The 25,873-nt window shown below is 42.2% G+C and overlaps 1 protein-coding gene across 1 annotated transcript in view; it reads right to left on the bottom strand.

Moving 5' to 3' along the window:
* Positions 1-9,869: 9,869 nt before the first annotated feature.
* Positions 9,870-25,873, bottom strand: part of CNOT6L (CCR4-NOT transcription complex subunit 6 like) — a 44,537-nt gene continuing 28,533 nt past the window's right edge. Inside the window, exons 7-14 of the mRNA XM_083367155.1 lie at positions 25,507-25,575; positions 22,406-22,563; positions 21,005-21,159; positions 18,075-18,226; positions 15,763-15,990; positions 14,187-14,389; positions 11,836-12,044; positions 9,870-10,803 (exon numbers count right to left, since the gene is read on the bottom strand). Coding sequence (XP_083223281.1) covers positions 10,758-10,803; positions 11,836-12,044; positions 14,187-14,389; positions 15,763-15,990; positions 18,075-18,226; positions 21,005-21,159; positions 22,406-22,563; positions 25,507-25,575 — 1,220 coding nt within the window. The 3' untranslated portion in view covers positions 9,870-10,757. The remainder of the gene's footprint in view (positions 10,804-11,835; positions 12,045-14,186; positions 14,390-15,762; positions 15,991-18,074; positions 18,227-21,004; positions 21,160-22,405; positions 22,564-25,506; positions 25,576-25,873) is intronic.

Raw genomic sequence — 25,873 nt, 5'->3', positions numbered from 1 at the left:
TGCCTTTGTTTTTACAAATAAATCAAAGCGGCAAACATATGCCACACACCTTCCTCCTCCTGTTTTTCCCACAACAACCCTGTGAAGTGGGTTGGGCTGAGAGAGTGTGACTGGCTGGCTTTCATGGCTAAGGTGGGGCTAGAATTCACCGCCTCCTGGTGATTGGTCCAAAGTCACCCAACTGGCTTTCAAAGACAGGACTAAAACTCAGAACCTCTGGTGACTGGATCAAGGTCACCCAGCTGGCTTTCATGCCTAAGGTGGGACTAAAACTCAGAAGTTCTGGTGATTGGACCAAGGTCACCCAGCTGGATTTCCTGGCTAAGATGATACTTGAACTCAGTCTCCTGTTTCCTAGCCTGGTGCCTTAACCACTAGACCAAGGTTTCCGAGAGCAGTGACAAAGGAGCTGGCCTAGGGAGCAGGGAGACCCATGTGCCAATCCTCCCTTAGGTTATGTAGTCATCTGGGGGAACGTGGGCCAGTCATTCCCTCTCAACCTTGATCAGGTTCAGGGCATGTGAGAAGTGCACTGTATGGAGTAGGCAATCTTGGCTCTTTTATGACTCATGGACTTCAACTCCCAGAATTCCTGAACCAGCATAGCATAGCTGGCTCAGGAATTCTGGGAGTTGAAGTCCATGAGTCATAAAAGAGCCAAGGTTGCCTACCCCTGGTATAGACCAAAACTCCTTTTTGCATCATGTATATTGGTGGCTTCATGGTGGGAACTAGACAGATACAGCACAAAACAAGGGGATTCTGAGACAAACACTAAGAAAGGGAACAAATCAGAGGATTTCACATAATCTTCAAGTGCTGTACAGGTAGTCCTTGACTTATAACCGGTTACTTAATTTTTAGGACCTCCCCAGGAATAACCGATGACTCAGGTTCGAAGTTCTGACAGCCTGTAATCACCTGATTGCAACTGGCCCACATTTATACCCTTTGGCAAAATCTGCCAAAAATCAGTCAGGATACTTGTAAGTAGCCGTAAACGCTGGCTGATTGCCAAGCACCCAAAATGGGAATCATGTGATTACAGAAATGTGTGTGGCCATCATAACTAGGTTGTTGGTTTCTCTGGGGGAAGTCCTGTTTTAACTTCAGCTGGTCACAGCGCTACCAGTCACTAAGTCAGGAGTAACTGTACTATTCGGAACTGGGCTGCGGAAGTGGGAAGCACACACACAGCCCCACTTGCCTTAGCAGCAGGCAAACACGTGTGCAAAGTTCCATTGTGTGCCCGCTGCTTGCGCAAATGGAGGTATTTGAGCAGAATCATCCCTCCCTTTGGTACACAAAGCTGGAAAGATTGGGGATTGCTGCTGTACATTATCCTGTACAAATGTATGTTTTATTTTGTGAAACTGCTTAATCCACAGAAGAGTGTTCTCGGTCCAAAAATTCTTTTATCATCTTTATCCACTTGGCTAGCCCCATATAAAATAGGAGAATCACAATATTGGCCTATCCTATTAGTTGCTGGAAGGATTGGCAATATAAAATGTCTGAAGTAGTTTGGAATATTTTCAACAATAATGAATATTTTCAACAATAAACAGTTATTATTTCTTGGCACTTGGGCAACCATACCAAAAATAGCATAGGCTTCAACTCACATAAAGGAGCAAGTTATGGATTCTAAGATTTCTAAGTTTTGCAATCCTTTCATTTAAGAGACACTTATGACCATTTCTAACATTTAAAATCATCAGGAATTGTAGGTTATGTAATAACAACAAATTTGCTTTGATTCCAGATAATTGCAAATGGATTTTCTGGGGGTGAAGACATCATTAAACTATCTTGACAAAACAGCCCGTCCTGCAAGCTTCAGATTTATCTTTCTATATGTATAAATTTAATTGAATCCATTCAAGTAGTAATTTCTGCATTCCTTGGAAAAAGCTGGTGGCAGAAGGCAGACACAAGAAAGTACGGACTGTTTGGGAATAAAATTCAAGATATTGTGCATTTGCTTAAAGGAAACTTAACAATTCTAGCAAAGAATATAGTATACTATTATACTATACAGCCACTCCACAACTCTATGATTTCAGAGTTTTGCTTCTAGTTAGTTTCTAATAATTATGACGTACTTTTCTTTTTAATTCCATTTATATCCTGCCCTTCTCCGAAGACTCAGGGCGGCTTACAAGCTTAGCAGTAGCCTTCATTCTATGTATATGCCTGCTTATTAGGGCTTTCACACACACCCCAAGCGGCATTATTACAAAGTCAGCTTAATTGCCCCCAACAATCTGGGTCCTCATTTTACCTACCTCGGAAGGATGGAAGGCTGAGTCAACCTTGAGCCTGGTGGGATGCGAACCTGCACTAATTGCAGGCAGCTGGTGTTACTTAAGGAGGCATTAGCCCACTCCTCCACTTAGCGTGATCTTTCCTCCCAGGACTTCATATAATCATAATCCTGTTCTTATCCTAAAGGTAAAGGTAAAGGTTCCCCCGCACATGCGTGCTAGTCGTTTCCGACTCTAGGGGCCGGTGCTCATCTCCGTTTCAAAGCCGAAGAGCCAGCGCTTGTCCGAGGACGTCTCCGTGGTCATGTGGCTGGCATGACTAAACGCCAAAGGCGCACGGAACGCTGTTACCTTCCCACCGTAGTCATTCCTATTTTTCTACTTGCATTTTTACGCGCTTTCGAACTGCTAGGTTGGCAGAAGCTGGGATGAGTAACAGGCGCTCACTCTGTTATGCGGCACTCGGGATTCGACCTGCCAAACTGCCGACCTTCTGATCGACAGGCTCAGCATCCTAACCCACTGAACCACCGCGTCCCTAAATTCTTATCCTAGATTCCCTCAAATGCTTTTTCTGTCTTGTACTTTGCAAGAATGTCTGAGCAGTTTTGCTGAAAAAAGGGGAATTTTTTAAGCCATTCAGAAGCGTGGCAGTTGATAAAAGGTTATTTTTTATATGAAAGGCAGTATTGTGGCTGATGGGTAGCCAAGCCAGGCCTCCACTTTATGACTCAACATTGAACCACTATGTGTTGCTATATTTGTGGCGGGCATCCGCAACGTATATGTTTTGCACATTTGCCACAAACTATAACAATGCCTAACGTTGCGCTGGCTATGTGATAAAAATGTATTCCTTTTGCAGAAAGTGCCACTAACCTTTTTCGACATGTAGATAAATGTGAAGTTTCAAAACAAGTCTCGAGATCTGTTGCAAAACAGTTCTCTAAAATGGAGCCTGGTGAGAGGATTGCTTAATTTACAAAACAGGAGCCGCTGTGTCCATTAAAAAAATAAATAAATAAAATTAGGCGCCTAATGGCACCTTTTCCAACTTAACAAATTTTATTAAAAGGCATAAACTTTGTTCAAAAGGCATAAACTATGCAGCCGCAGGCATTTGGAGACTATACAGTTCCTTTTTTTTGTCTTCTTCTAGCACTGCCCGAAAACATAATTTTTGAGCAAACGGGGATTAAGCATTTGTCCATGCAGCTCAGAATTCCATTGGTAGTCTTGAGGCTTCCACCCACTTGCGTTTCTAAACCGTATTTTGCCTTTTGGATGGTTTAAAGGGATTAAAATGAGTTTTGCAGTTAAAAACCCATTTCTGCCCTTACGCTCCTCTCTCCCGAATCCTTGTGTTGGAAAACTTTCCACCCACATGCCATCATAACAACTTTGTTGGCTGTGTTGCCCATGACTGACAGGTGGGGACAATGTAATTACAGGACACTGCCCCAAAATGCCGGATTACAACCACCTACAATTTCTTGTATTACAGACGTGGAGTCTAGAGGCAAGCAGAGTTGCATGTAGATCAACCAGAAATGGATGTGGAATCCATCTGCAATTGTACTTGGACAGGAGACCACAAGGCATTTGCACTCAAGCTAGCTGAGCATTTGAGAAAGATCAGTCAACTGTAGAGGTTGTTTGCAATCTTCTGGGATAATTCTCAATTATGAACTTTTAAAATATGGGATACAATTGTGTTGCAAGATCAAATCTGGGTCGGTCATCGGGACCTCTTCTAAGCTTTCGGACTTGTACTGAGACCTATCCTCAGGGAACTTCTCTCTACTGGAGTATGTGCTTTGGGCTATTCTGTGAGTGTTATCTATGTGGTGCCTTCTTATTGTTGGTGTGTTGATGGCTGGCAATCGGCTATTGTTTCCTTGTGCTGCCATGCCCTCGGCTCCTAATTACCCAATAAATCAGCACTCCTCTTGACTGACAAAGGGGCCATTTCTCAGGCTTCAATCATTCCCCTGGCTATTTTTGTACCTGCTCGGCCAACAATCTTAGTACTTGCAAAATTGAATGTAAGTCCTTATTCATTGCAAAGTGAGGCTACCAATGAGTTCAGGTCTTTTCATCTGACCACTCACTTGTGTTCTTGCAATCTGGTGATTAGCTTCTTCCTTGTCTCTCCTATATAGTCACGGGGCAATCAAGGCAGGTGATCCAGTAGATTATTTTAGAAGTTTTCCAGGTTCCAATCACTTCCCTGGCTATAATCGCCAGAAAATCAACACAGCAATCAACCAGTAGGAAGGCACCACATAAATACAATTCACAGAATAGGCCAAAGCACATATTCCAGGAGAGAGAAGTTCCCTAAGGAAACTTCTGAAAGCTCAAAAGAGTAAACCTCTAGTCCCAGATTCAATCTTGCAACATTATTCTGGGACACGCATATTTGCCTTTATGTAGCAGTGTTTTTTTGTAAATAAAGATGTTATATAAGAGACGCATTGATTTTCAACATGCCAAGTCACTGCTTTGCTTCGTCTTTCCTTATTGTAGTGTTATTATTATTACAGGTAGTCCTTGACTTACAACAGTTTTTTTAGTGACCGTTCAAAGTTACAACGGCACTGAAAAAAGTGACTTGTGACCATTTTTCACACATATGACCATTGTAGCATCCCCACGGTCATGTGATCAAAATTTGGATGCTTGGCAACTGACTCATTATTTATGACGGTTGCAGTGTCCTGGGTTCATGTGATCACCTTGTGCCACCTTCTGACAATCAACAGAAGCCAGAGTCACTTAACAACTGCGTTACTATCTTAACAACTGCAATGATTCACTTAAGCACTGTGGCAAGGAAGGTCGTAAAATGGGGCAAACCTCACGACAAATGCCTCAGCAACAGAAATTTGGGGCTCAATTGCGGTCGTAAGTCAAGGACTATGTGTACTTATTATTCTGCTAATTTTGTATCGTGATCAGTGCTAGCCGGCTTTGTCCTTTAAGATTCAAACCCTATCCCCAAGATTAAGATTGGGAACCTTAAAGGTAAAAATAATAATAAAAGTTGGAAGGGACCTTGGAGGTCATCTAGTCCAACCCACTGCTCAGGCAGGAAACCCTATACCATTTCAGACAAATGTTCAGGTAATGTTTAATTATTCATGAATTGCCCAATAGTGCGGTTGTGTGTAGTTGGGCTGTCATAAGTTGTTTCATATTTAAGAAATCTAAATTCTTTCTTAGTCCTCAGGATGTTGCATTTAACACCTCAGTAAAAATTCATCCATTGTAGATGTCTACATTTCTGCCATATTTTTTTTTGGTATAAATCTCAAAATTTGTCTTCAACGTTAACGGAATTACTGTAAATTATTTTTACATCAATATAATTACTATTTTATTAGAACAGAATTATAAAATGTTTGCATTAATAAAATTAAAATATGTATATATTCATCATCATGTTAAAGATTGTACCTAGCAATCGAATCTTTTTTTTTACCAACACAGGAATAGTAGGAACCCATCAGGGTATGATGTCCTCAGATTTAAAACTACATTAAATTGACTTCTCAAAGAGGATTTTGTTTTTGACATTGTAAAGAAAATGGCAGTAAAATGCTTCTGTTAAGCACCTCAATTTCCTGGCCCTTGTGGCTCGTAGATGGAAATAATAATGAGAGAGTATATTAAAAATAGATCTGAACTTTTTGTCCAGACAAAGAGAGACCAAGGGTGGGCTGCATTTAGTCCACAGGGACCTAGCACTATAATGGACTGAAGAAGGACATTCTCTGTTTCTTGTTCATCAAAGGACAAAAAATACCAAGTAAAAAGCTGAAATTACCTATTTTTCTCAGGAGAAAGCTAATCTTGGATGAGCAATTAAGACAATGCCTCTCTTTTTTTTTTAAGTGACTAGCTTTTTCTATAGATGACAATTTTCAATATATTTGGGAGGAAAACAACTGAATAAGCCCTCCAAGTTTGGGGTTTTTTTTGTACTTTTGAACTGGGCAGGAGTTTAAACTAGCCATTTGATTAATGCAATTATTCTCTCTGATTAACTATAATGAAAGGGTAGTTAAAAAAAAAGATGGGAGACGTATAAACCTTTGCAAACTCTCTGAGAGCTTACAAATCACTCAGAATGGAAAGTAAAGTGACTTTTCCCCCTAATAATGACCACTATCCTCTTGATTGTGCCATTGAAGCAATGGTTTGCATCCAGATTTGGTCATCCTTAAGAGCACATCCAACGAAACCAGTAAGACACTCAAGAGGCATAGATTTTAATGGGTCCATTCTAATTAAATTTGGATCCAATCCATTAAGTCGCTTTCTGAAAGCTTTAAGAGGTGGCTAGATGGCTTGGGGTAACAATGAGCTGCAAAGAATTTATTCTAATAAACATAGGGGAGAGAATAAATGGCTTATTTCCAGACAATATGACTATTACTGAGATGAATCCTGTTCTTTATTAAGAACTAAGAGCAAAGACAGAAAAGGAAAAAGAAAAAAAAAGAGAACAGGCTTCTAGACTAGAAATGCTCTATTATTACGAACGGTAAAGTTTTCATGATTCATTCTCATTGCAAATGCCCAGGTGCCCATTTGGAGTAGCCCTTCAAAGCCCATAATCCTCAGCTAGTACCTCCAATACCTCTGAAGGAAATGTTGCAAAGGAGGGCATTAGAACTGGTCTGTGATGCTATAAACCCCACTTGGAGCTGACTCTGCCCCATATTAATTTTGACCAATCTAGCTTTCTACTAAAGATATATTATGTCAACACTTAGCAGATATGGATTTTGTTTGCTTGCAAAGGAACCTAGGTCAAGGGTGGCTTGATGTTCATGAAAGGAACGCCTAGTGCAACATCTGGGCACAACTGGGGAGCCTCAGTGTGGTTTTCACAGAAGCAATGGCATCTGTGAGAAGTGTACATCAGCTATAATCTGCCATTTCCGTAACTATTCCAAATGTTCACATACAGAACCATTCTTTGATACGACCGTGCTGAACCAGAACTTCTGAATGAACTGAGGGTTACAAATAAAGTCAGTAACGCTCTATGTTTAAATTAGCTTATATCCAATCATCCTGGCAACTGAGGGTAAAGAAGCATTGTATTGCAAATCCAACAATACATTTCAACGTCCCGACAGCACCATTTACGGTTGCCTCACAGTCATAAATGTAATCCAATACTTTTGCAATCCTTATTTTAGAAAGAAAAGTATGGGCTCAGATACAACATCAGCAGCCTCAATTTGATGATCCTTTTTATTCACATGCAACAAAAGCTCTTTTGTATGTGTTAAATAGCAATGCCTTGGCACCCCGTCTTATGATGCGCTTCCCCATCAGTTGTCCCCAAAGCTGCATTTGGTTCTGCTTGGGAAACAAGACGATCCTCCTCGTGTTTTCCTGGACTGAGACTAACGCAACGATTGCTTTGAAAAATACGAAAACCAAAAGCCTTGTGCAATTTCTTAAAAGCCGCAAAGAAAACTGCAGAGCTCTTCCCTTCTACCTAAACTAAAACCAAACCCCAAAAGGAATTTAAGAGGTATACAAATGTTCCCAGGTTGTTGTTTTTTTTCTGTCCCCTGCTTTTTATCCTCCCAACAACATTACAAAACATGTCGTGTTTTTTGTATTATTTAATAAACCGGCTCCTTTTGCAATTCATATACAATCACAGGTGATTTTTTTTTAAACTCCATTTTATACAAACATCTCCAAAAATAGTTGGGAGTGAAGTATGGTGGGAACTATTGCTCACTCTGCTAGTTAACATGCACGTATAAGGAGGAAAATTGTTAGTGCATACCTCCAGAGCACAAAAGAAAAGTAAAAAAAGGAAGGCGGAAAAAAAGCCTCCAAAATGATACAGTAGATGACTCAGGAACACAATCCGACTGGGAACTCTCTTTTTCCAGCCCTAGGGAAGCAAACAGAAGTTGGGACTCTTGTGTTCACTGCATCGAGGGCTGGGGCAAAGACCAATTCTCCAAAGGTTATGCCCTTACAAAACCAAAACCAAAAGGGTTAATGCCCACAAAATTTAAGTTTTGTTATGCTAGTTGACTTCCCAGTACTGTATCGTAATTGGCTTTGTATGTGGATCTTTGGTCATTCGGGTTTTTTCCCCGCGTAGACTTGAAGGTGTAGGAGCAACGTTTCGACGGAATCCCATCCGTCATCCTCAGGCTGGTGGCTTCAGCTGAAGCCACCAGCCTGAGGATGATGGATGGGATTCCGTCGAAACGTTGCTCCTACACCTTCAAGCTACGCGGGAAAAAAAACCCGAATGACCAAAGATCCATATATATATAGACACACCCCCTTTTTTTTGAGGTATGTAAGAGAAAATACCTGCACCGATGTGATCTCTAAAACGAGAGAAACCTTCTCGTGCTTCGTAATTCGATTTTAGCCTTTGGGTGGGAAATGAGGTTAAAACAGAGCTGCAAATGTCAGCTCGTGTATGCAGTGTGTGAGATGCCTTCCCCACCACCAAAGGGAGCCAACTGTGTGTACGTGGGGGAGGGGGGGAAGAGGAGGCAGTGATCTGTTAAAAAAAAGAGAAAAAAAAGCACATTGAAAGGCCAGATGGATCTATCAAAGTCCTGCTCCAGATTACAGGAAGAGATCTGAAGTGGAACTGTCGTTCTGAGTTTGCTTACACCAGCGTTGCTTAGCTTCAACAAGGCTGAACTAACTGCAAATAAATGAACTGGCCTACACCGCTGGGGATTTGTTTTAACGCACTGTGTGAATCTGAAACTCTAGCTTGTTTCTTCGGGAACCAGCCACAAAAAGAAACACAAAAAAAACCCAGCAGAATTCCTGGTTCACGTACCGCGTTAAAACAAACCACAGAGGGAGCAGCCTGAAAGCGTATTAGCTGCACCGACTTGCAAGAACAGCTCACCAAGCAAGCCACAGGGTAATTGGGCCTATAAAGGAATATTGCTCTGCTTAATATTTCTTTTCTTCTACATAATGCGGCGAGTTGCAATTGATGAAGACAAATTCCTTTGGAAAGTGGATTGCATTCTTCAGTAATTCATTCTGCTCCACCTCCACCCCTCTTACAAGCAGGAGGGAACAATCCGGAGCCCAATTCGATTTTCCCTTTGTTATTTCAGACAGTGAGCCGAACAGAAAGGAGAGGGGGGGGAGGCTACCGTTCCTTGGGGTTTAAAATTAACTACTTGACTCTTTTTATTTTCCTTTTTTTGTTTTTTGTTTAAAGCGTATTCATGAGACAAATATAGCTCCTTTAAAAATTTTCATTCACATAATGGAAACCTCATTTATTAAAAAATATCACATTTTTTTTCCAGATTAGAAATAGTAAAGTGCATGAAAAGTTTAAAATATAAGCTCAAGGAATCTCGTATAGCAGCAAGCAGAAATACCCAAAACATAAAAAAAATAATTTGCCTTTGTTGCTGCTGTTGAAAGGTTTTTAAGTGTGACTCTATCCACTAAGGCAGGGGTAGGCAACCTTGGCTCTTTTATGACTCATGGACTTCAACTCCCAGAATTCCTGAGCCAGACAAGCTGGCTCAGGAATTCTGGGAGTTGAAGTCCACGAGTCAAAAAAGAGCCAAGGTTGCCTTATTGCTGAGTGTTTTTCTTTCGCTGATTTTGGCTGGGCAGCGGCGACAGGTGCAAGGGATCAAAATAGGCCAGATGAAAAGATGTAGCATCTTCCAAGTCCATGCAGCCACCACCCTGCTTGCTCAGGTCCCTTTCTCTGTACTGGAAAAGACGAGGCATAATATTCTGCACAAGCCCATCACAATAATAGCAGTCGCCCCGAGTGGATAACAGCCCCATCTCTTCCTCTTAAAGAGATGACATTAAAAGAATATTTTTCCACCCTCCAGAAGAAAGAAAGTTTTTAAAATGGCCACCAGAAGCACACGTGCACGCGAGGATGCTTAAGATTTCGTAAAGAAAGAAAATTAACAGCTGGGAACAAATAATCGGGTTCCCTTTTTTAAAAAAACAAAAAAACAACAAACCCAACTTGACAGAAAAAAAATAAAGGAAACAACAACAAAAAAAGAATTAAAAGCATGACATGGCTATTTGGCGACTAGGGTTCGGAAAAAAAAGGTGGGGGAGGAAAATGCTGAGGGAATGGTTAGGTTAATATTATTCTCACTTTCATGTTGAAATTTTTAAAAAAATGGCGCCGAGGGAAAAAAAATTGCTTCTTTTGCCTGAAAGAGGCTGAAACTAAACATCTATCTCCCATTTTTTTAGTTTTATTAACCTTTCTTAACCAAATACTTTAAAAGGGACACGGAAGGCATTTATAATTTACAAAAGATAAAAAGAAGGGTTGTGTTTTGGTTGGAATCTCTTTGTACACGGTGGAGGATCTACTAGCAGGAGAATTCTCGTGGCTAATTTTAAATGTAGCAGGTCAGCATTTAACTGGGATGTCCTCAATTCTTGTTTTTCTCCTCCCGGTCACCTGTCCCGCTACCTGTGTTTCTCTGAAGTGATCCAGTTTGCAATTTGGGGTTTCCTTCAAGTAAAAGACAGGTGCTATCTTACTCTTCTGGTAGACAACACGGCTTCAAGCCAGAAGTTCAGACTCATCCTTGCCCCTTTCTGCAACGGAGGCGACTCAAGTGAATTTCAAACCAGAGCATGCAAACTTTTTATAGTTCAGAAATGGAGGTGGTGCACCTGGGGACTTAGTGCCAGATGCAACCAGATGTTTACGAAAAAGCGCTCTCCTGAAAAGAGCCACATTTTTTTTGTTGTTGTTAATGGCAGGACGGCTAACGTCTCGCAACCTTGTTAGTTCAAATGAGAAGTGAACAAATTCGCACTCCGAATCAACACTGAAAACAGTTAGGTGCTATTTCCAATGATCTACAATTCCCTACAGCAAGGCCTTCTCAACCTTGGGAATTTCTAAGACGCGTGGGCTTCAACTCCCAGCATTGAAAGCTGGCTGGGGAATTCTGGGAGTTGAAGTCCACACATCTTAAAAATCCCAAGCTTGAGAAACACTGAGCTACAGGAGCCATGCACGTTATCTAATCTAGTGCAGAGGGATTTTTTTTTTTAAAAAAAATGAGTGATTTGGGAGCAGGGGGAAGGATTCATCTGGCTGTGACTGAAAAAAAAAATGGGGAAAAAATACAAAACCTTTAGCTATGGATGTATACATGTAAGCAAACCCCTCCTTTCTGGTTTGACCGTTGATTAAGGCGGCTTTCTGTTAAAAACATGTAAAGCTTGCCACCTTTTCTCTGTATGCACTTTGTGTCTGTACCTTCAAAACAACCGCCGCCCCCCCCCACCGGAAAAAAAAAACCTGAAAAAGGGAACAAACAACAACTTTGGTTCCAGCCCTAGTGCCAAGTGGTACCAATATGCACCGAAAATTGTGCAAAATTGTACTGTCAAACGCAGGAAACGGAAAGGAGCACGAAGCAGCAGCTATTAAAAGGTTGGCCATACTTCACTCCTACAGACTTTGATTTACAACTGTACAAGTCCATAAACAAATGAACAGGTCCCTGCTCTCCAAACAGAGTAGCACTACCTCCTGTTTGGCAAATGGATGCCGTTGACCGGAGGCAGGAATGGAGGGTGGAGCTCAAGTTGAGTCAACAGTGAGAAGTGGTCAGAAGGGATGTGAGGGTGGGGGCACCCCGTGATGTTGTTCTCAACCAGCCAGTGAGGATCCAAAGGCCCCAGGACACCAAGCACATTCATGTGAGTGTTGGAATAAAAAATATAGTCAATTACACCCTAGAGGAGGAGAGAGAGAAAGGGGGGGGGAGAGAGAGAGAAGTATAAATACAGACAGAAAACAAAAAGCTGTTAATAGATTTAGGTCAGTGATGGCGAACCTTTTAGAGACCGAGTGCCCAAACTACAACTCAAAACCCACTTATGTATCGTTGGGTGCCGGGGGGGGCGTGGCCCATTGGGTGGGCGTGGCCCATTGGGTGGGCATGGCCCATTGGGTGGGCGTGGCTGCGGTGGTAACGGCAGACTGGGTGGGACTAAAAAGTTCAATCAATCCAATTCCAAATTTGCAAGATCTTTTTTTTCCCACGAGAAATTGAAATTGATTGATTGAACCTTTTTTTTTGCACATGGTGGCAGAAGCCCAAAGCGAAAAGGTTTTATAAAACCCAGCTGAAGGCCTAGGACTGGGACGATGGTGCGCGTGCCCACAGAGAGGGCTCTGCATGCCATCTGTGGCTCGTGTGCCATAGGTTCGCCACCACGGATTAGGTTATGTTCCCCTTTAAAAAAAAAGGAAGAAATGTTCTTTTTTCGCCCTTAAATATTCAGGCATGTAAAATGGGTGGTTTCAAACTGAAAATCTGCCCTTTGATCAACTGATCGGGGAGGGATACAAAGCCTCCTCTGGCTTGATTTCATTTCCAGGGGCAAAAGAAGGATGCTTTGTTGGTACAGGCATGAAACACAAAGGTCACATTGAGGTCTGCACAGTTACTCCTCAATTTAGGATTGTAACTGAGCTCGGAATTACGGTTCCATGTCATGGCGGCTAAGTGGGTCACCATGTGAACGTACCCAATGCTATGACCTTTTTCGCAACAGTTGTTAAGTGAACCTGTTTTCTTCAGTGAGCATTTTTGTTAGAAACTGGAAGTAAATGCTGGAAACTGGCAGAAAACACACACACACACACACACACACACACACACACACACACACACACACACACACACACAAAATCAGTCATATGTTTTCCAGGGGCTGCAAATGGTTTGTCAATGCAAGCCGGTTGCCAAGCACCCAAAACGTGATCAAAACATGACCACGGTATGTTTGTACGGCCACTGGAATTCTGGAACCTGGTTTTAAGTAGTTCTGGGTAGATCTGTTGTTATCTTTGAATGGTTATTAAGCAACTGTTCATTAAGCAAAGAAACATGCGGAGGACTCCTCCAGTTAAATTAAACCAGGGGTCTTCAAACTTGGCAATTTTAAGACTTGTGAACTTCAAATCCCAGAATTCCTCAGCCAATCATGCTGGTGGGGAATTTTGGGAGTTGAAGTAGACAAGTCTTAAAGTTGCCAAGTTTGGAGATCCCTCAGTTAGACTGTAACCTAATCAGAATCCTGTAAGCCAGGGGTCTTCAAACGTGGCAACTTTAAGACTTGTGGACTTCAACTCCCAGAATTCCTCAGCCAATCATGCTGGTGGGGAATTTTGGGAGTTGAAGTAGACAAGTCTTAAAGTTGCCAAGTTTGGAGATCCCTCAGTTAGACTGTAACCTAATCAGAATCCTGTAAGCCAGGGGTCTTCAAACGTGGCAACTTTAAGACTTGTGGACTTCAACTCCCAGAATTCCTCAGCCAATCATGCTGGTGGGGAATTTTGGGAGTTGAAGTAGACAAGTCTTAAAGTTGCCAAGTTTGGAGATCCCTCAGTTAGACTGTAAGCTAATCAGAATCCTGTAAGCCAGGGATCTTCAAACGTGGCAACTTTAAGACTTGTGGACTTCAACTCCCAGAATTCCTCAGCCAGCCAGGGCTGGCTGAGGAATTCTGGAAGTCCACAAGTCTTAAAGTTGCCACATTTGAAGAACCCTGCTGTAAGCTAATCAGCGTTTGGGCACTAGAAATTTAGAAGCCCAGCTCTACTCATTATGAGCTTAACATGAAAAGAGAACTTGCAATAATGAACTGTTAAAATGGGTGAATTCCGGTGTACAGCACTAACTTACAAAACATCAGACTGAAGGTTCCAATCCAGAATTTGCATCTCCTTTTAAATATCATGGCAAATGGGGACTACCTCTACAGATTTATGGATAGTTATCCTTTTTCCACATGGGAGTTCACAAACCACCATGGATGGTGCAGTTATTAGAGTTCTCTGGGGACTATGTTTTATCAAACTGTACTTACCTTGAAATCAAAAGTGTAATTAGTATAAGGCATCAAGTTGTTTTCATAGGCGCTCTTGAGTTGGAAAGCATGGGTGATTCTTCCTTCAGAAGCCCCATTCTTTCCATTGCCACTGAAGTTCATGAGACACTCATTATAACGCAGCTCCTTGAAGTCTTTGTGGTTGTCGGCCACTATTCCATTGCTTAAGTATTCCACAACACCTGGTTTGAATAACCAACAGTTGAAAGACTGAATTCACCATAACTCAACTCTTCAACATTTATTGCGCAATAGCAAGAGAACAACTTTTTTGTTAAGACAGTTATGAATATTTACAAAAGCCAAAGAAAATCTATACAAAATGTTTTACAGATGGCACCTAACTCCGGTGACGTTAGCAAAAATGTTTAAAAACATGTCTAACAATTGTTGGAAATGTAGACAAAAAACAGGCACTTACTACCACTTTGGTAGACATACCTCAAAGCCAAAAGATTTTGGTCAAGAATTCACATATGGTTAGAGAAAATTACTAAAAAAAACATATAGATTTTAAGCCAGAATTATTTTTGTTAGACATAATTGCAGGAAACTATTTTAGATTGTGCAGAAATGGATAGACTGACATTGAAAGTAAAAGAGAAAGAAGATTCAGTATACTTTAGAACACGGGATACCTTTTATCAATGGCTAGAAAAACAAGGTAGAGAGAAAGGAATTTAACACGTTTTAGTAAATTAAATGTTGGAACCAGACAATATGTTGCTGATAAAATACTAAGCATTTGTGACTATAAAAAATTAATAAAAATGTATATGAAAAAATGTATTATTCAATAGTTACAGCCACAATTGTTATTGAAGACCCACTAACTGGGTTTACCGCACTGGAATTAGAAAGTTGCTTAATGTCCTAACGCATTCTTGTTTATGGCTAAAAATAACTTGTACCAACATTTTCTCCACAGCTGACCTGGTTCAGTTATAGGCTGCCTTTTTCCAATTACTTTTTTTTATTATTTATTCAATTTAAACCTCATTTTTCTACTTCGGCAAAAGCCAGAGTGGCTAATAATCATGCAATCATTCTACAATTATTTTGACAGAAATGCCTTTCCCTATTCTAAGCATTTTCTTAATAACAACCTTAATAATTTGTTATCAGATATTCTCTAGATATTAATTTTAATCTCAAAACCAATGCTTAAATCCATTTCTTCTATTCAAAATAACTGCATTCACTAATAAAACCCCTTTTTCAAATTTAATCAACTTTAATCAGGTAGGAACACCTTTGTAAAAACTCTTGAGATAAGTAAAGGAAAGTAGATGCCATTATTGATCTGTTCTGTTCTTTATTACCTAAAGAACAGCTTCTAGTGGAAAAAAACAGAGTAGACGTATAATATATCTGATCTTCTAATTCCCTCTCACTCAAGTAGTTAAAAAACGATCATAATTAAACATACTGTCTTGAACACTGAAAGTAGTCCTTCTAACGATATTTTAAGTTTTGCACAAAGATTAAAATTATTCTTAACAAATAAAAAGACATGGGTCAAACTCCCAAGTCAAAATCAGCTGGTGCCAAATACCTGAATCAGGCAGTGAATTGAGATCTGCACACAGCACCAGAGGAATGGAATTTGTGTCTGCTGTTGGGCTTCCAGGCCGATCAGAGGCTTTCTCAAGAATATTTTTGAGTTCGGAGACAAACATCATCGTCTGGACAAGCTTTACATCCGAATATTCAGGGTCCCAATGCATATGGGCATTTGCTATTATAAGCAGCTGGCTGTCCACTGTGTGAAGTGGCTTCATACCTAGGATCAAGGCATCGTTGACAAAATTAAACCAATTTATCCTAAGACATGGAATTGCATTTGGGTGTCTTTTAGGCGTCGTAACCTTTAGGGATGCCGGATTTGCAGTGAGCGTTGCCTTCCCAGCCAGTGAAGGAATGGGATGAGGCCCTTACAAATGGGAAGGAGTTTGTAACGTAACGTTATTTCTCCCCTGCTGCCTATTTTGACACCACACACCCACCTCCATGAACGCAACCTGGTTACAGGGACAATGCAATGCACAGAGGCGACAACTGGACCTGCTTTCCCCACTTGGTGCTCTGCAGGTGTAGGACCTGGGTTGGATGTAGCCCACCACCCAACATCATCGGGTCCCCAAAAGAAATGTATCCACCTGGCCTGAAGCAGAGAGGGGCCATCCATTTTGTGATAGCTCACTGGCCCCTCTCAGTGGCCATTTTAGCAACAGATTCAACAGGTGTCTTGGCATGAGCAGAGCAACTAGTCCTTTTCCTAGTGCTGGTGAGAATGAGACCAGGTCCATTATATAGCTAGCTTAGGAATTAAGAACTGTGTTAGAGCATTTAGCACTTAAAGGGTTAAAAGCTGTATCCTTAAAAGGACTGTTTGTTAGAACATTTAGCATTTAAAGGGTTAAACACTGTTTCCTTAAGAGATGGCCTCTGGGAAATGTAGTCTAGTTGTTAGTCAGTCCTCTATCTTTATCTAGTCAGTGGGAGGAGCTTCAAGGTTTATTACAGGATATCCTGCCTACATGCCAAAGTTGTAAAAGCCTTTGTTTTATCAAGCATCATGTACACATTGATTGGCATCCGTAACCATGCCTACCTGAGAAGGGGAAATTATTCCTTTTTACTCTGCGAGAATGGATAGATATGATATTAACCAGATGTATCTACTGCAAGTAAGTCTCTGCTTAGAATTCCTGGATAATAAATATTTGTTTAAAACTGTTTTCATGGAGTTTATGCTATCTGGACTGTAACTGTGGGCTAGACTTTGAGTCCGGTGCAAAAGGTTGCCAAGTCCTGCTCTATTTCTCCCCTGCAGTGCCTGCCCTATGACTCCAATTAACAATAATCATGGGCCCACCTAGATTATCAAGAAGGTAAATACCAAACTGATTCCCCATCGGAATTCTCCTGTCATTCCACATTCATGTTACAGGAGATACCACCCCTCATCTTCCAGGCCTTATTTAACCCACTCAAAGAATTCTGAAAAGATGCGGACGCATAATGATTTTTTCCTTCCCGGTTGTGATGAGCAGATCTCCTTCTCCGGAAGCTGCCTTAGCAAAGCCCTGTGTAAAGTCAATCTCACGCTTTGTCACCTTCACTGAAGCGAAGTAGTGCTGTTGCTACAAAAAGCGAGCCAGTCTGGTGTAGTACTTAAGGCACCAGGTTAGAAAACAAGAGACCATGATGCCCAGTCCTGCCTTAGCTGTGAAGTTATCGGTCCCTCTCTCTCAGCCCTAGGAGGCGGCGGCAACCGCAAAACACGCTTCTAAAATCTTGCAATGGAAACTGCAGGAACTTGTCCAGGCAGTCACCATGGGTTAAGACTGACTCACAGGTCCAGCAAACCCACCCACCCCGCCCCGTCTCCAAAATTGCAAAGCTGGTTGTGTAATTTCCAGATTCTGGACTAGCCTTAAGACGTAGAAAGCCTAGAATGACTTTAGACCAGAGGTTCCCAACCTATGGGGCACCAGGGACCGGTTCCGTGGAGAGAGGTTTTTCCGTGTACCGGAGGGGGCGTGGTTTTGTGTGCTTCCTGCCTACCGCGAATGGGGCTTTGCTTGTTTGTGCGGCCCGGTTACTGGCACGCTGCAGCCCGGTACTGGTCCATGGACCAGGGGGTTGGAGACCCCTGATTTAAGCCAGTCACTCCCAGTCCAACCAATTCACAGGTTTGCTGTTCTAGTGATGTCAGGGATGGTGGGGGAGGGGGGGGAGGAATGGAGACCCACATGAAGCCAACTCAAAACTCTTGGAGAAAAGCTAAGCTATAAATAGAACAAATAAAACCCAGCCTGCAACCGTCCTCATTTGGGGGATGAAAACTCAAAAAACACCAACCTGCCCCAAACAGTTCCTTGTGCACCTCTAACAGAACTGCAACTCCGATGTTGTCCTTTGTCATAACTCGATTCAGCATCGCTTCGGACCCTTCTGAGTTGGCCATCGCCACTTGGTTGAACTCGACTGTGTGCTTCTGCACCAGTGTGAACCTGGAACCAAAACCAACATCCACACATAAATCACCAATTAAGAAGAGAAAGAAACAACTCTATTAAGGACGGTTCTTTGTAGGGAAAAGCAGACTTCTGACTCTTTTCGGTGCAGTAGAATAAGGTAATAATATACAACCTCAACTTTGTACTTTTATAATTATAATAATAATCACTCACACACACAGAGACATATATACACATATATACATGTATATGTATATATATGTATATGTATGTGTGTGTGTATATATGCATGTGTATATGTGTATATATATCTGTATATGTGTGTGTGTATATATGTGTGTGTGCATATATATTAATATAATATATATTATTATATTATATTATCATATAATCATATATTATATTATATTATATTATATTAATATAATAAATATAATATAATATAATATAATATAATATAATATAATATAATATAATATAATATAATATAATATAATAATATAATATAATATAATATAATATAATATAATATAATATAATATAATATAATATAATATAATATAATATAATATAATATAATATGTTGTTGTTAGCTGCGAAGTCGTGTCCGACCCATCGCGACCCTATGGACAACGTTCCTCCAGGCCTTCCTGTCCTCTACCATCTTCTGGAGTCCATTTAAGCTCATGCCTACTGCTTCAGTGACTCCATCCAGCCACCTCATTCTCTGTCGTCCCCTTCTTCTATTGCCCTCGATCTTTCCCAGCATTAGGCTCTTCTCCAGTGAGTCCTTCCTTCTCATTAGGTGGCCAAAGTATTTGAGTTTTAGCTTCAGGATCTGGCCTTCTAAAGAGCAGTCAGGATTGATCTCCTCTAGGACTGACCGGTTTGATCGCCTTGCAGTCCAAGGGACTCGCAGGAGTCTTCTCCAGCACCACAGTTCAAAGGCCTCAATTCTTTGGCGCTCAGCCTTTCTTATGGTCCAACTTTCACTGCCATACATTGCAACTGGGAAGACCATAGCCTTGACTATACGCACTTTTGTTGACAGGGTGATGTCTCTGCTTTTTAGTGTGCTGTCTAGATTTGCCATGGCTTTTCTCCCCAGGAGCAAGCGTCTTTTAATTTCTTGGCTACAGTCCCCATCTGCAGTGATCTTGGAGCCCAGGAAAATAAAATCTGTCACTACTTCCATTTCTTCCCCATCTATTTGCCAGGAATTGAGAGGGCCAGATGCCATGATCTTGGTTTTCTTAATGTTAAGTTTCAACCCAAGTTTTGCACTCTCCTTCTTCACCCGCAACAAGAGGCTCTTTAGTTCTTCTTCACTTTCTGCCATTAGAGTGGTATCATCTGCGTATCTTAGGTTGTTGATATTTCTTCCGGCAATCTTAATTCCAACTTTTGATTCATCTAGCCCTGCCTTTCTCATGATGTGCTCTGCATATAAGTTAAATAGGCAGGGCGACAGTATACAGCCTTGCCGGACTCCTTTCCCAATTTTGAACCAATCAGTGGTTCCGTGTCCAGTTCTCACTGTTGCTTCTTGACCCGCATATAGGTTTCTCAAGAGACAAATAAGATGGTCTGGTACTCCCATCTCTTTAAGAACTTGCCACAGTTTGTTATGATCCACACAATCAAAGGCTTTAGCATAGTCAATGAAGCAGAAGTAGATGTTTTTCTGGAACTCCCTAGCTTTCTCCATGATCCAGCGTATGTTGGCAATTTGATCTCTAGTTCCTCTGCCTCTTCGAAATCCTGCCTGTACTTCTGGTAGTTCTCGATCCACATACTGCTGAAGTCTAGCTAAATATAATATAATATAATATAATATAATATAATATAATATAATATAATATAATATAATATAATATAATATAATATAATATAATATAATATAATATAATATAATATAATATAATATAATATAATATAATATAATATAATATAATATAATAATATAATATAATATAATATAATATAATATAATATAATATAATATAATATAATATAATATAATATAATATAATATACAGGGCTGTTTCCAAAGGAGGAAGAGGAGGAGAGGTCCTGGGGCTTATGGAGTGAAGGAACTGGATGAGGCTGTCGGCAGGCCCAGAGGAAGAGAGAGAGAGGCCTTTGGAGGAGTTGGTGGCAGCGTGCTCCAGGGACGAAAAGAAGCAAGGCCTCTTTAAGGAAAAGGTGGAAGAGTCGGGATCAGAAAAAGGAAAGGAGGCGAGGTTTTCGTGCAGGAATACAAGCAAATTTGTGGGCTAATCCACATGGAGGCCCATTTCCATCTCTCCTGTTTGCCATCGTTCGCTCCCTACAGACTAAAATGGACGATCTGAAACTTGAGCTGGCCACGAACAAGGAGTGTATATCGGAGGCGGTGAGCCTTTGAGAGCTGTATGCAACAAAATTTCATTTTGATGTATGCAGATTGGTGTACATTCAAAGTGACAATAAAGTTGTTGCTGTTGTTGTTATTATACCAGCCATTTCTGTAACAGCAAACCTAACAACAAACCAAATCCTCTTCTGTTTTCCCACTGTTTTCATTTTCTCTTTGCATTTCTGTTTTATATTTTGATAAAAATCTGGAAAAAGGACGGTTATTTGTAAGAAATGGGGAAAAAATAAAAATAAAAGTGACTACGAAGAATTCTAAGCATCCCTTCTGTGTTTTTTATATGCATACGGTGATTTCAGAACGGCTGCCACGCATGGCTAGAACAGATGCTGATTTGGGAACAAACAGGGCGGTCTGCCCACTTGAGCCCCAAGACGGAGAGGGGGGTCGCTTACTTTTCTGTCTTGAAGAATATTGCACAACCGTCCACATGTTTTCGCTCCTGCTCAGACATGATTTTGGCACGTGACTTTGGAGAAAAAAATCCGTCGTATCCACGCTCTTTTAACGCTGGCAGAAAGAGGGTGAAGTATTGCTCGGTTTCCACCTCCTGGAAGTGAACGTGACATGGTTACTGGTGCGCAAGAGAAAAGCATTGCAAAAAAACAAAACAGCGACGTTGGCTTCTATTTGTTTCCCAAAGCCCTATGTTGGGAGCGCAGAGGATCCAGAAGGACTCCCTCATGTCACTCACAGCAAGAAAGCAAAGAACCTTTCAAGGCGGATTCACTTAATGAATGCATGATAAAAACAGCCATAAAATCAAGTCTGGTCAGGGGTCAGTTAAGTTCTGCTTCCCTCTGTAGTCGAGGATTACCTGTAACACGGGGGTCTTCCAACTTGGCCCTTTTATGACCTGTGGACTTCAACTCCCAGAATTCCTCAGCCAGGTAGGGCGGAACATTGCGTGGACAGCAGGGGGCAGCCAAAAGCTGTATCTAGGGAGGGGGGAGGGATTTAAACCCAACCACCAGGATGCTGGCTTGTTGGGAAGGGGAGGGTGGAGCTGGGTGGAGCTGCAGGGGTAGGATATTTAGAGCACTGGGAGCAAACCATTCCCAGTGCTAACTTGGTGGAGCAGTGGGCTAATGCCTCCTTAAGTAACACCAGCTGCCTGCAATTAGTGCAGGTTCGAGTCCCACCAGGCTCAAGGTTGACTCAGCCTTCCATCCTTCCGAGGTAGGTAAAATGAGGACCCAGATTGTTGGGGGCAATTAAGATGACTTTGTAATAATGCCTCTTAGGGGTGTGTGTGAAAGCCCTAATAAGCAGGCATATACATAGAATGAAGGCTACTGCTAAGCTTGTAAGCCGCCCTGAGTCTTCGGAGAAGGGCAGGATATAAATGGAATTAAAATAAAAAATAAATAAATAAAACTTTGTTTGCTTTTTCAGCTTCTGTTAAAACTTTGTTCCTGTTTCTCGGCTTCCTGAGTGTTTCTTTCCTGCGTTAGGTGTGGGGAGAGACCAGGACCATTACGGACTTAACAGTTAAAGTTAGCCGTTTAAAAAAATAACTGAGATACCTTGGGGGCGAGATACCTTTCCTCCAAGAAATCATTTTGTAAAACAATTTTGTATTTGTAAACAGCTCTTCAGTTGTTCCCGGAGTCAGACCCCAGGGCTTTTTTTCTCACAGAACGCTCAGAACGGAGTTCCGGCACCTTTTTGGGATGGAACCTTGTAGGGTAGGCAAGGCGGGTTGTATGACGTGTGAGTTCCTGCACCTTTTTCTTTTACAAAAAAAGCACTGTCAGACCCTATTATTAAAATAGACTTAATTTAATTATAATTACCTGAAGACTAATGATATCTGCATCCCAGTTCACAATTTCTTCCATGATTCCCTTTTTTCTATATTCCCAGTTTAGCGCCCAGGAGGGACAGTAGCCGTAGAGCTGTCGGGTAGCGTATTTATCACACAGTACGTTGTAACACATGACAGTAAACGAAGCTGGAGGGAAAAAAAAGCCAACGATGAGAACAACGATAAACAATGACGTGTGAAGGATTTTTTTTTTTTTTTGACAGAAGGCCCATCTTACTCAGCACTGCCGATAACATCAACCAAGTGGCAGGGAGCTGCCAATTTTCAAAGAAAGCAAGAGTACAAAATTCTTTAAAATAAAAACACATTTAAGTTTATTGAATTTATATACCGCCCTTTTCCCGTAGGACTCAGGGCGGTTTACAAAGTATTTAAAAACGTCAATACAACACAAAAGTTAAAAACAGTTAAAAATAATTAAATTTGATCCCTGAAAAATATAAAACCCCAATTAAAAACTCTCAGCCTGGGCCGGAAAGCTGGTGTGGTGGTGAAGGTGCCAGGCTAGAAACCAGCATATGGCGAGTTCCAGTCCCACCTTAGGCATAAAAGCCAGCTGAGTTAATTTTAGCCAGTCATACTCTCGGTCAGCCCAACTCAGCACACAGGGTGGTGGTTGTGGGGAAAATAAAAAGGAGAAAGGCCCATTAGGTATGTTAGCCTGACTTATTTATAAAAATAAATAAAGGGGAAATAAACAATAAAATGCAAATTCATTTAAGCATGGCAAATCCTCTTCTGTTTTTCTATTGCGGTGCTTTCTGGAGAATTTATTAAAGGCTGTACTAGGATGCAAAGGTTGATTGCTAAGGGCATTATAGCCTGGGGCCAACAAATAGTCTCTAATTTCTTCATGCACAGCCATTGCGCACTCTTCAGCAGCCTCGCCACACATCATGTCACTTTTGGTTTCTTAAATAAGCCATAAATCAAGCAGATCACATTATGGCTTAGTGCCGTGGTGGTGAACCTATGGCACGTGTGCCAGAGGCGGCACTCAGAGACCTCTCTGTGGGCACATGCGCTGTTGCCCCAGTCCTAGGCCTTTAGCTGGGTTTTATAAAACCCTTTTGCTTTAGGTCGCTGCCGCTGTGTTGGGAAAAAAAAGGTTCAATCTATCAATCAATTTTAACCTCGTAGGGAAAAAAAATCTCGCAAAGTTGGAATTGATTGAACTTTTTAATCCCACCCAGTTTGCCGTTACCACCGCAGCCACGCCCACCCACACCCACCCAATGGGCCACGCCCACCCGGCACTCGACGATACAGAAGTGGGTTTTGGGTTGCAGTTTGGGCACTGTGTTTCTAAAAGGTTCGCCATCACTAGCTTAGTGTAATGCACAAAACCAAGCAAAGACATTAAACCTGATGCATAGAGACTTCCCCAAGTTACAACGGGCAGGGAGTGGCTGCTTAACGACTCTAAGTGGGAGTGGAACTTCCATTGCTGAGTGATGCAGTTGTCGGGGGGAAATATCATGCAACACCACTTATCGACGTCAGCTTAGGTAGTCCTGGCTGCGGTCGTTAGGCAAGGACCTCATGCTTTTCCTGCCCTGCTGTGCTTGCTTCTGCTTCAAACCCACCCACCCATCTGATCCTGATCTCTGCTCTTTGGCCATCCTGTGCTCAGCCGCCCTTGCTGTCCTGCATTCAGGTCCACAGCCATGTTGGGCACCATCTGGTCAGCAGTGGGAGGAAGATGGCAATGATCAGCTGGGGTCAGCAAGGGTGACAGAGCACCAGGCATTAGATGTCTGAAATGGTATAGGGTTTCCTGCCTGAGCAGGGGGTTGGACTAGATGACCTCCAAGGTCCCTTCCAACTTTATTATTATTGATCATCGCACAGTCAGCCAGATGTTCAGACTGGATTTGGCATTTTTGTCTACCTATCGAGTCCTTACCAAGGACCTGGGATAGGCAGATGTGGATGTTTGATGGTATTGCAGATATCGTCGCAGGATGGAAGCAGTTCCTAGTAGGGCCACCTTCTGCATTTTTATTTTATTTTATTTTAATTCCATTTATATCCCGCCCTTCTCCGAAGACTCAGGGCGGCTTACAAGCTTAGCAGTAGCCTTCATTCTATGTATATGCCTGCTTATTAGGGCTTTCACACACACACCCTAGCGGCATTATTACAAAGTCAGCTTATTGCCCCCAACAATCTGCCTCGAGTTAATTGGGATCAGAGTGAATAAAAAAGGTAAAGGTTCCCCTGCACATGCGTGCTAGTCGTTTCCGACTCTAGGGGCCGGTGCTCATCTCCGTTTCAAAGCCAAAGAGCCAGCGCTTGTCCGAGGACGTCTCCATGGTCATGTGGCCGGCTGTTGTGACTCAGGGCCAGCCTGTGGGTCCGACAGCCGGCTCCGATGTATCGGATGACTCAGATGTGGGGGAGGAGGGAAACGAACCGGCTGATGATGGTTTGGAGGCTTTGCAGAGTCCTCAGCCGGGGACCTCTTCTCAGCTGTGTGAGCCCGAGAGTGCGGAGGATGATGACCCACAGCTGGCCCTGTTCAAGGACGCCCGACGCAGGAGGCAGTCGAGCAGGAACAAACAAAGAAAGGCTATGGGACTCCTCGGGAGGAGGCACAGGGAGACCACGCCCTGAGCTCTCTATAAAAGGAGTGTTTGGGGAGGGGCTGGTTGCTGAAAGCAACTTTTCCGCTTGAGAAGACAAGCTCTAGTGTTTTTGTTAACTGCGTAATTAAATCTTGGCAGAAGCCTTTTAGCCTTGGACGCTCTCCAGACTCTTCTTTTTGAATAGGGGTTGCGAGAAGAGGGCTGGTTCAGAACACCGGCATGACTAGACGCCAAAGGCGCATGGAACGCTGTTACCTTCCCACCATGGTGGTCCCTATTTTTCTACTTGCATTTTTACGTGCTTTCGAACTGCTAGGTTGGCAGAAGCTGGGACGAGTAACAGGCGCCCACTCTGTTACGCGGCACTCGGGATTCGACCCGCCAAACTGCCGACCTTCTGATTGACAAGCTCAGCGTCCTAACCCACTGAACCACCGCGTCCCCCTTCAGAGAGAATACACCTTGCCAATCAAAGCAATACCTGAGGGCAGAATTTGGTCTCGCTCTTTTAATGTAATCCATGGCCTTGGAGGCAGCTGCTCTGGATGAACTGAAAGAAGGAAGAGACTGAATGTTAATGAGGGTTACAGTCTTAATTCAGGGATGTCGAACTGCTGGCCCACGGGCCAGATGCGTCATGCCAAAACCGCGCCCACCCCAGCTCCGGCACTGGGAAAAAAGTGACGATGTATCCTGACATGTCACGTGATGAGTTTGACACCCCTGGTCTAATTCCTTGAAGTCCCTGGAATTTAGTGTCATAATCATGCATGTTATAAACAGGGTAGCCACATGGCACCAAGTAGCCAGTTCTCCTTAGCAAGGGCATTCAGTATAAAATATAGCGT

The sequence above is a fragment of the Vipera ursinii genome (genome assembly GCF_947247035.1).
Source record: "Vipera ursinii genome assembly, chromosome: 7".
Lineage (NCBI taxonomy): Eukaryota > Metazoa > Chordata > Lepidosauria > Squamata > Viperidae > Vipera > Vipera ursinii.
This window is presented reverse-complemented; position numbering and strand designations above follow the sequence as displayed.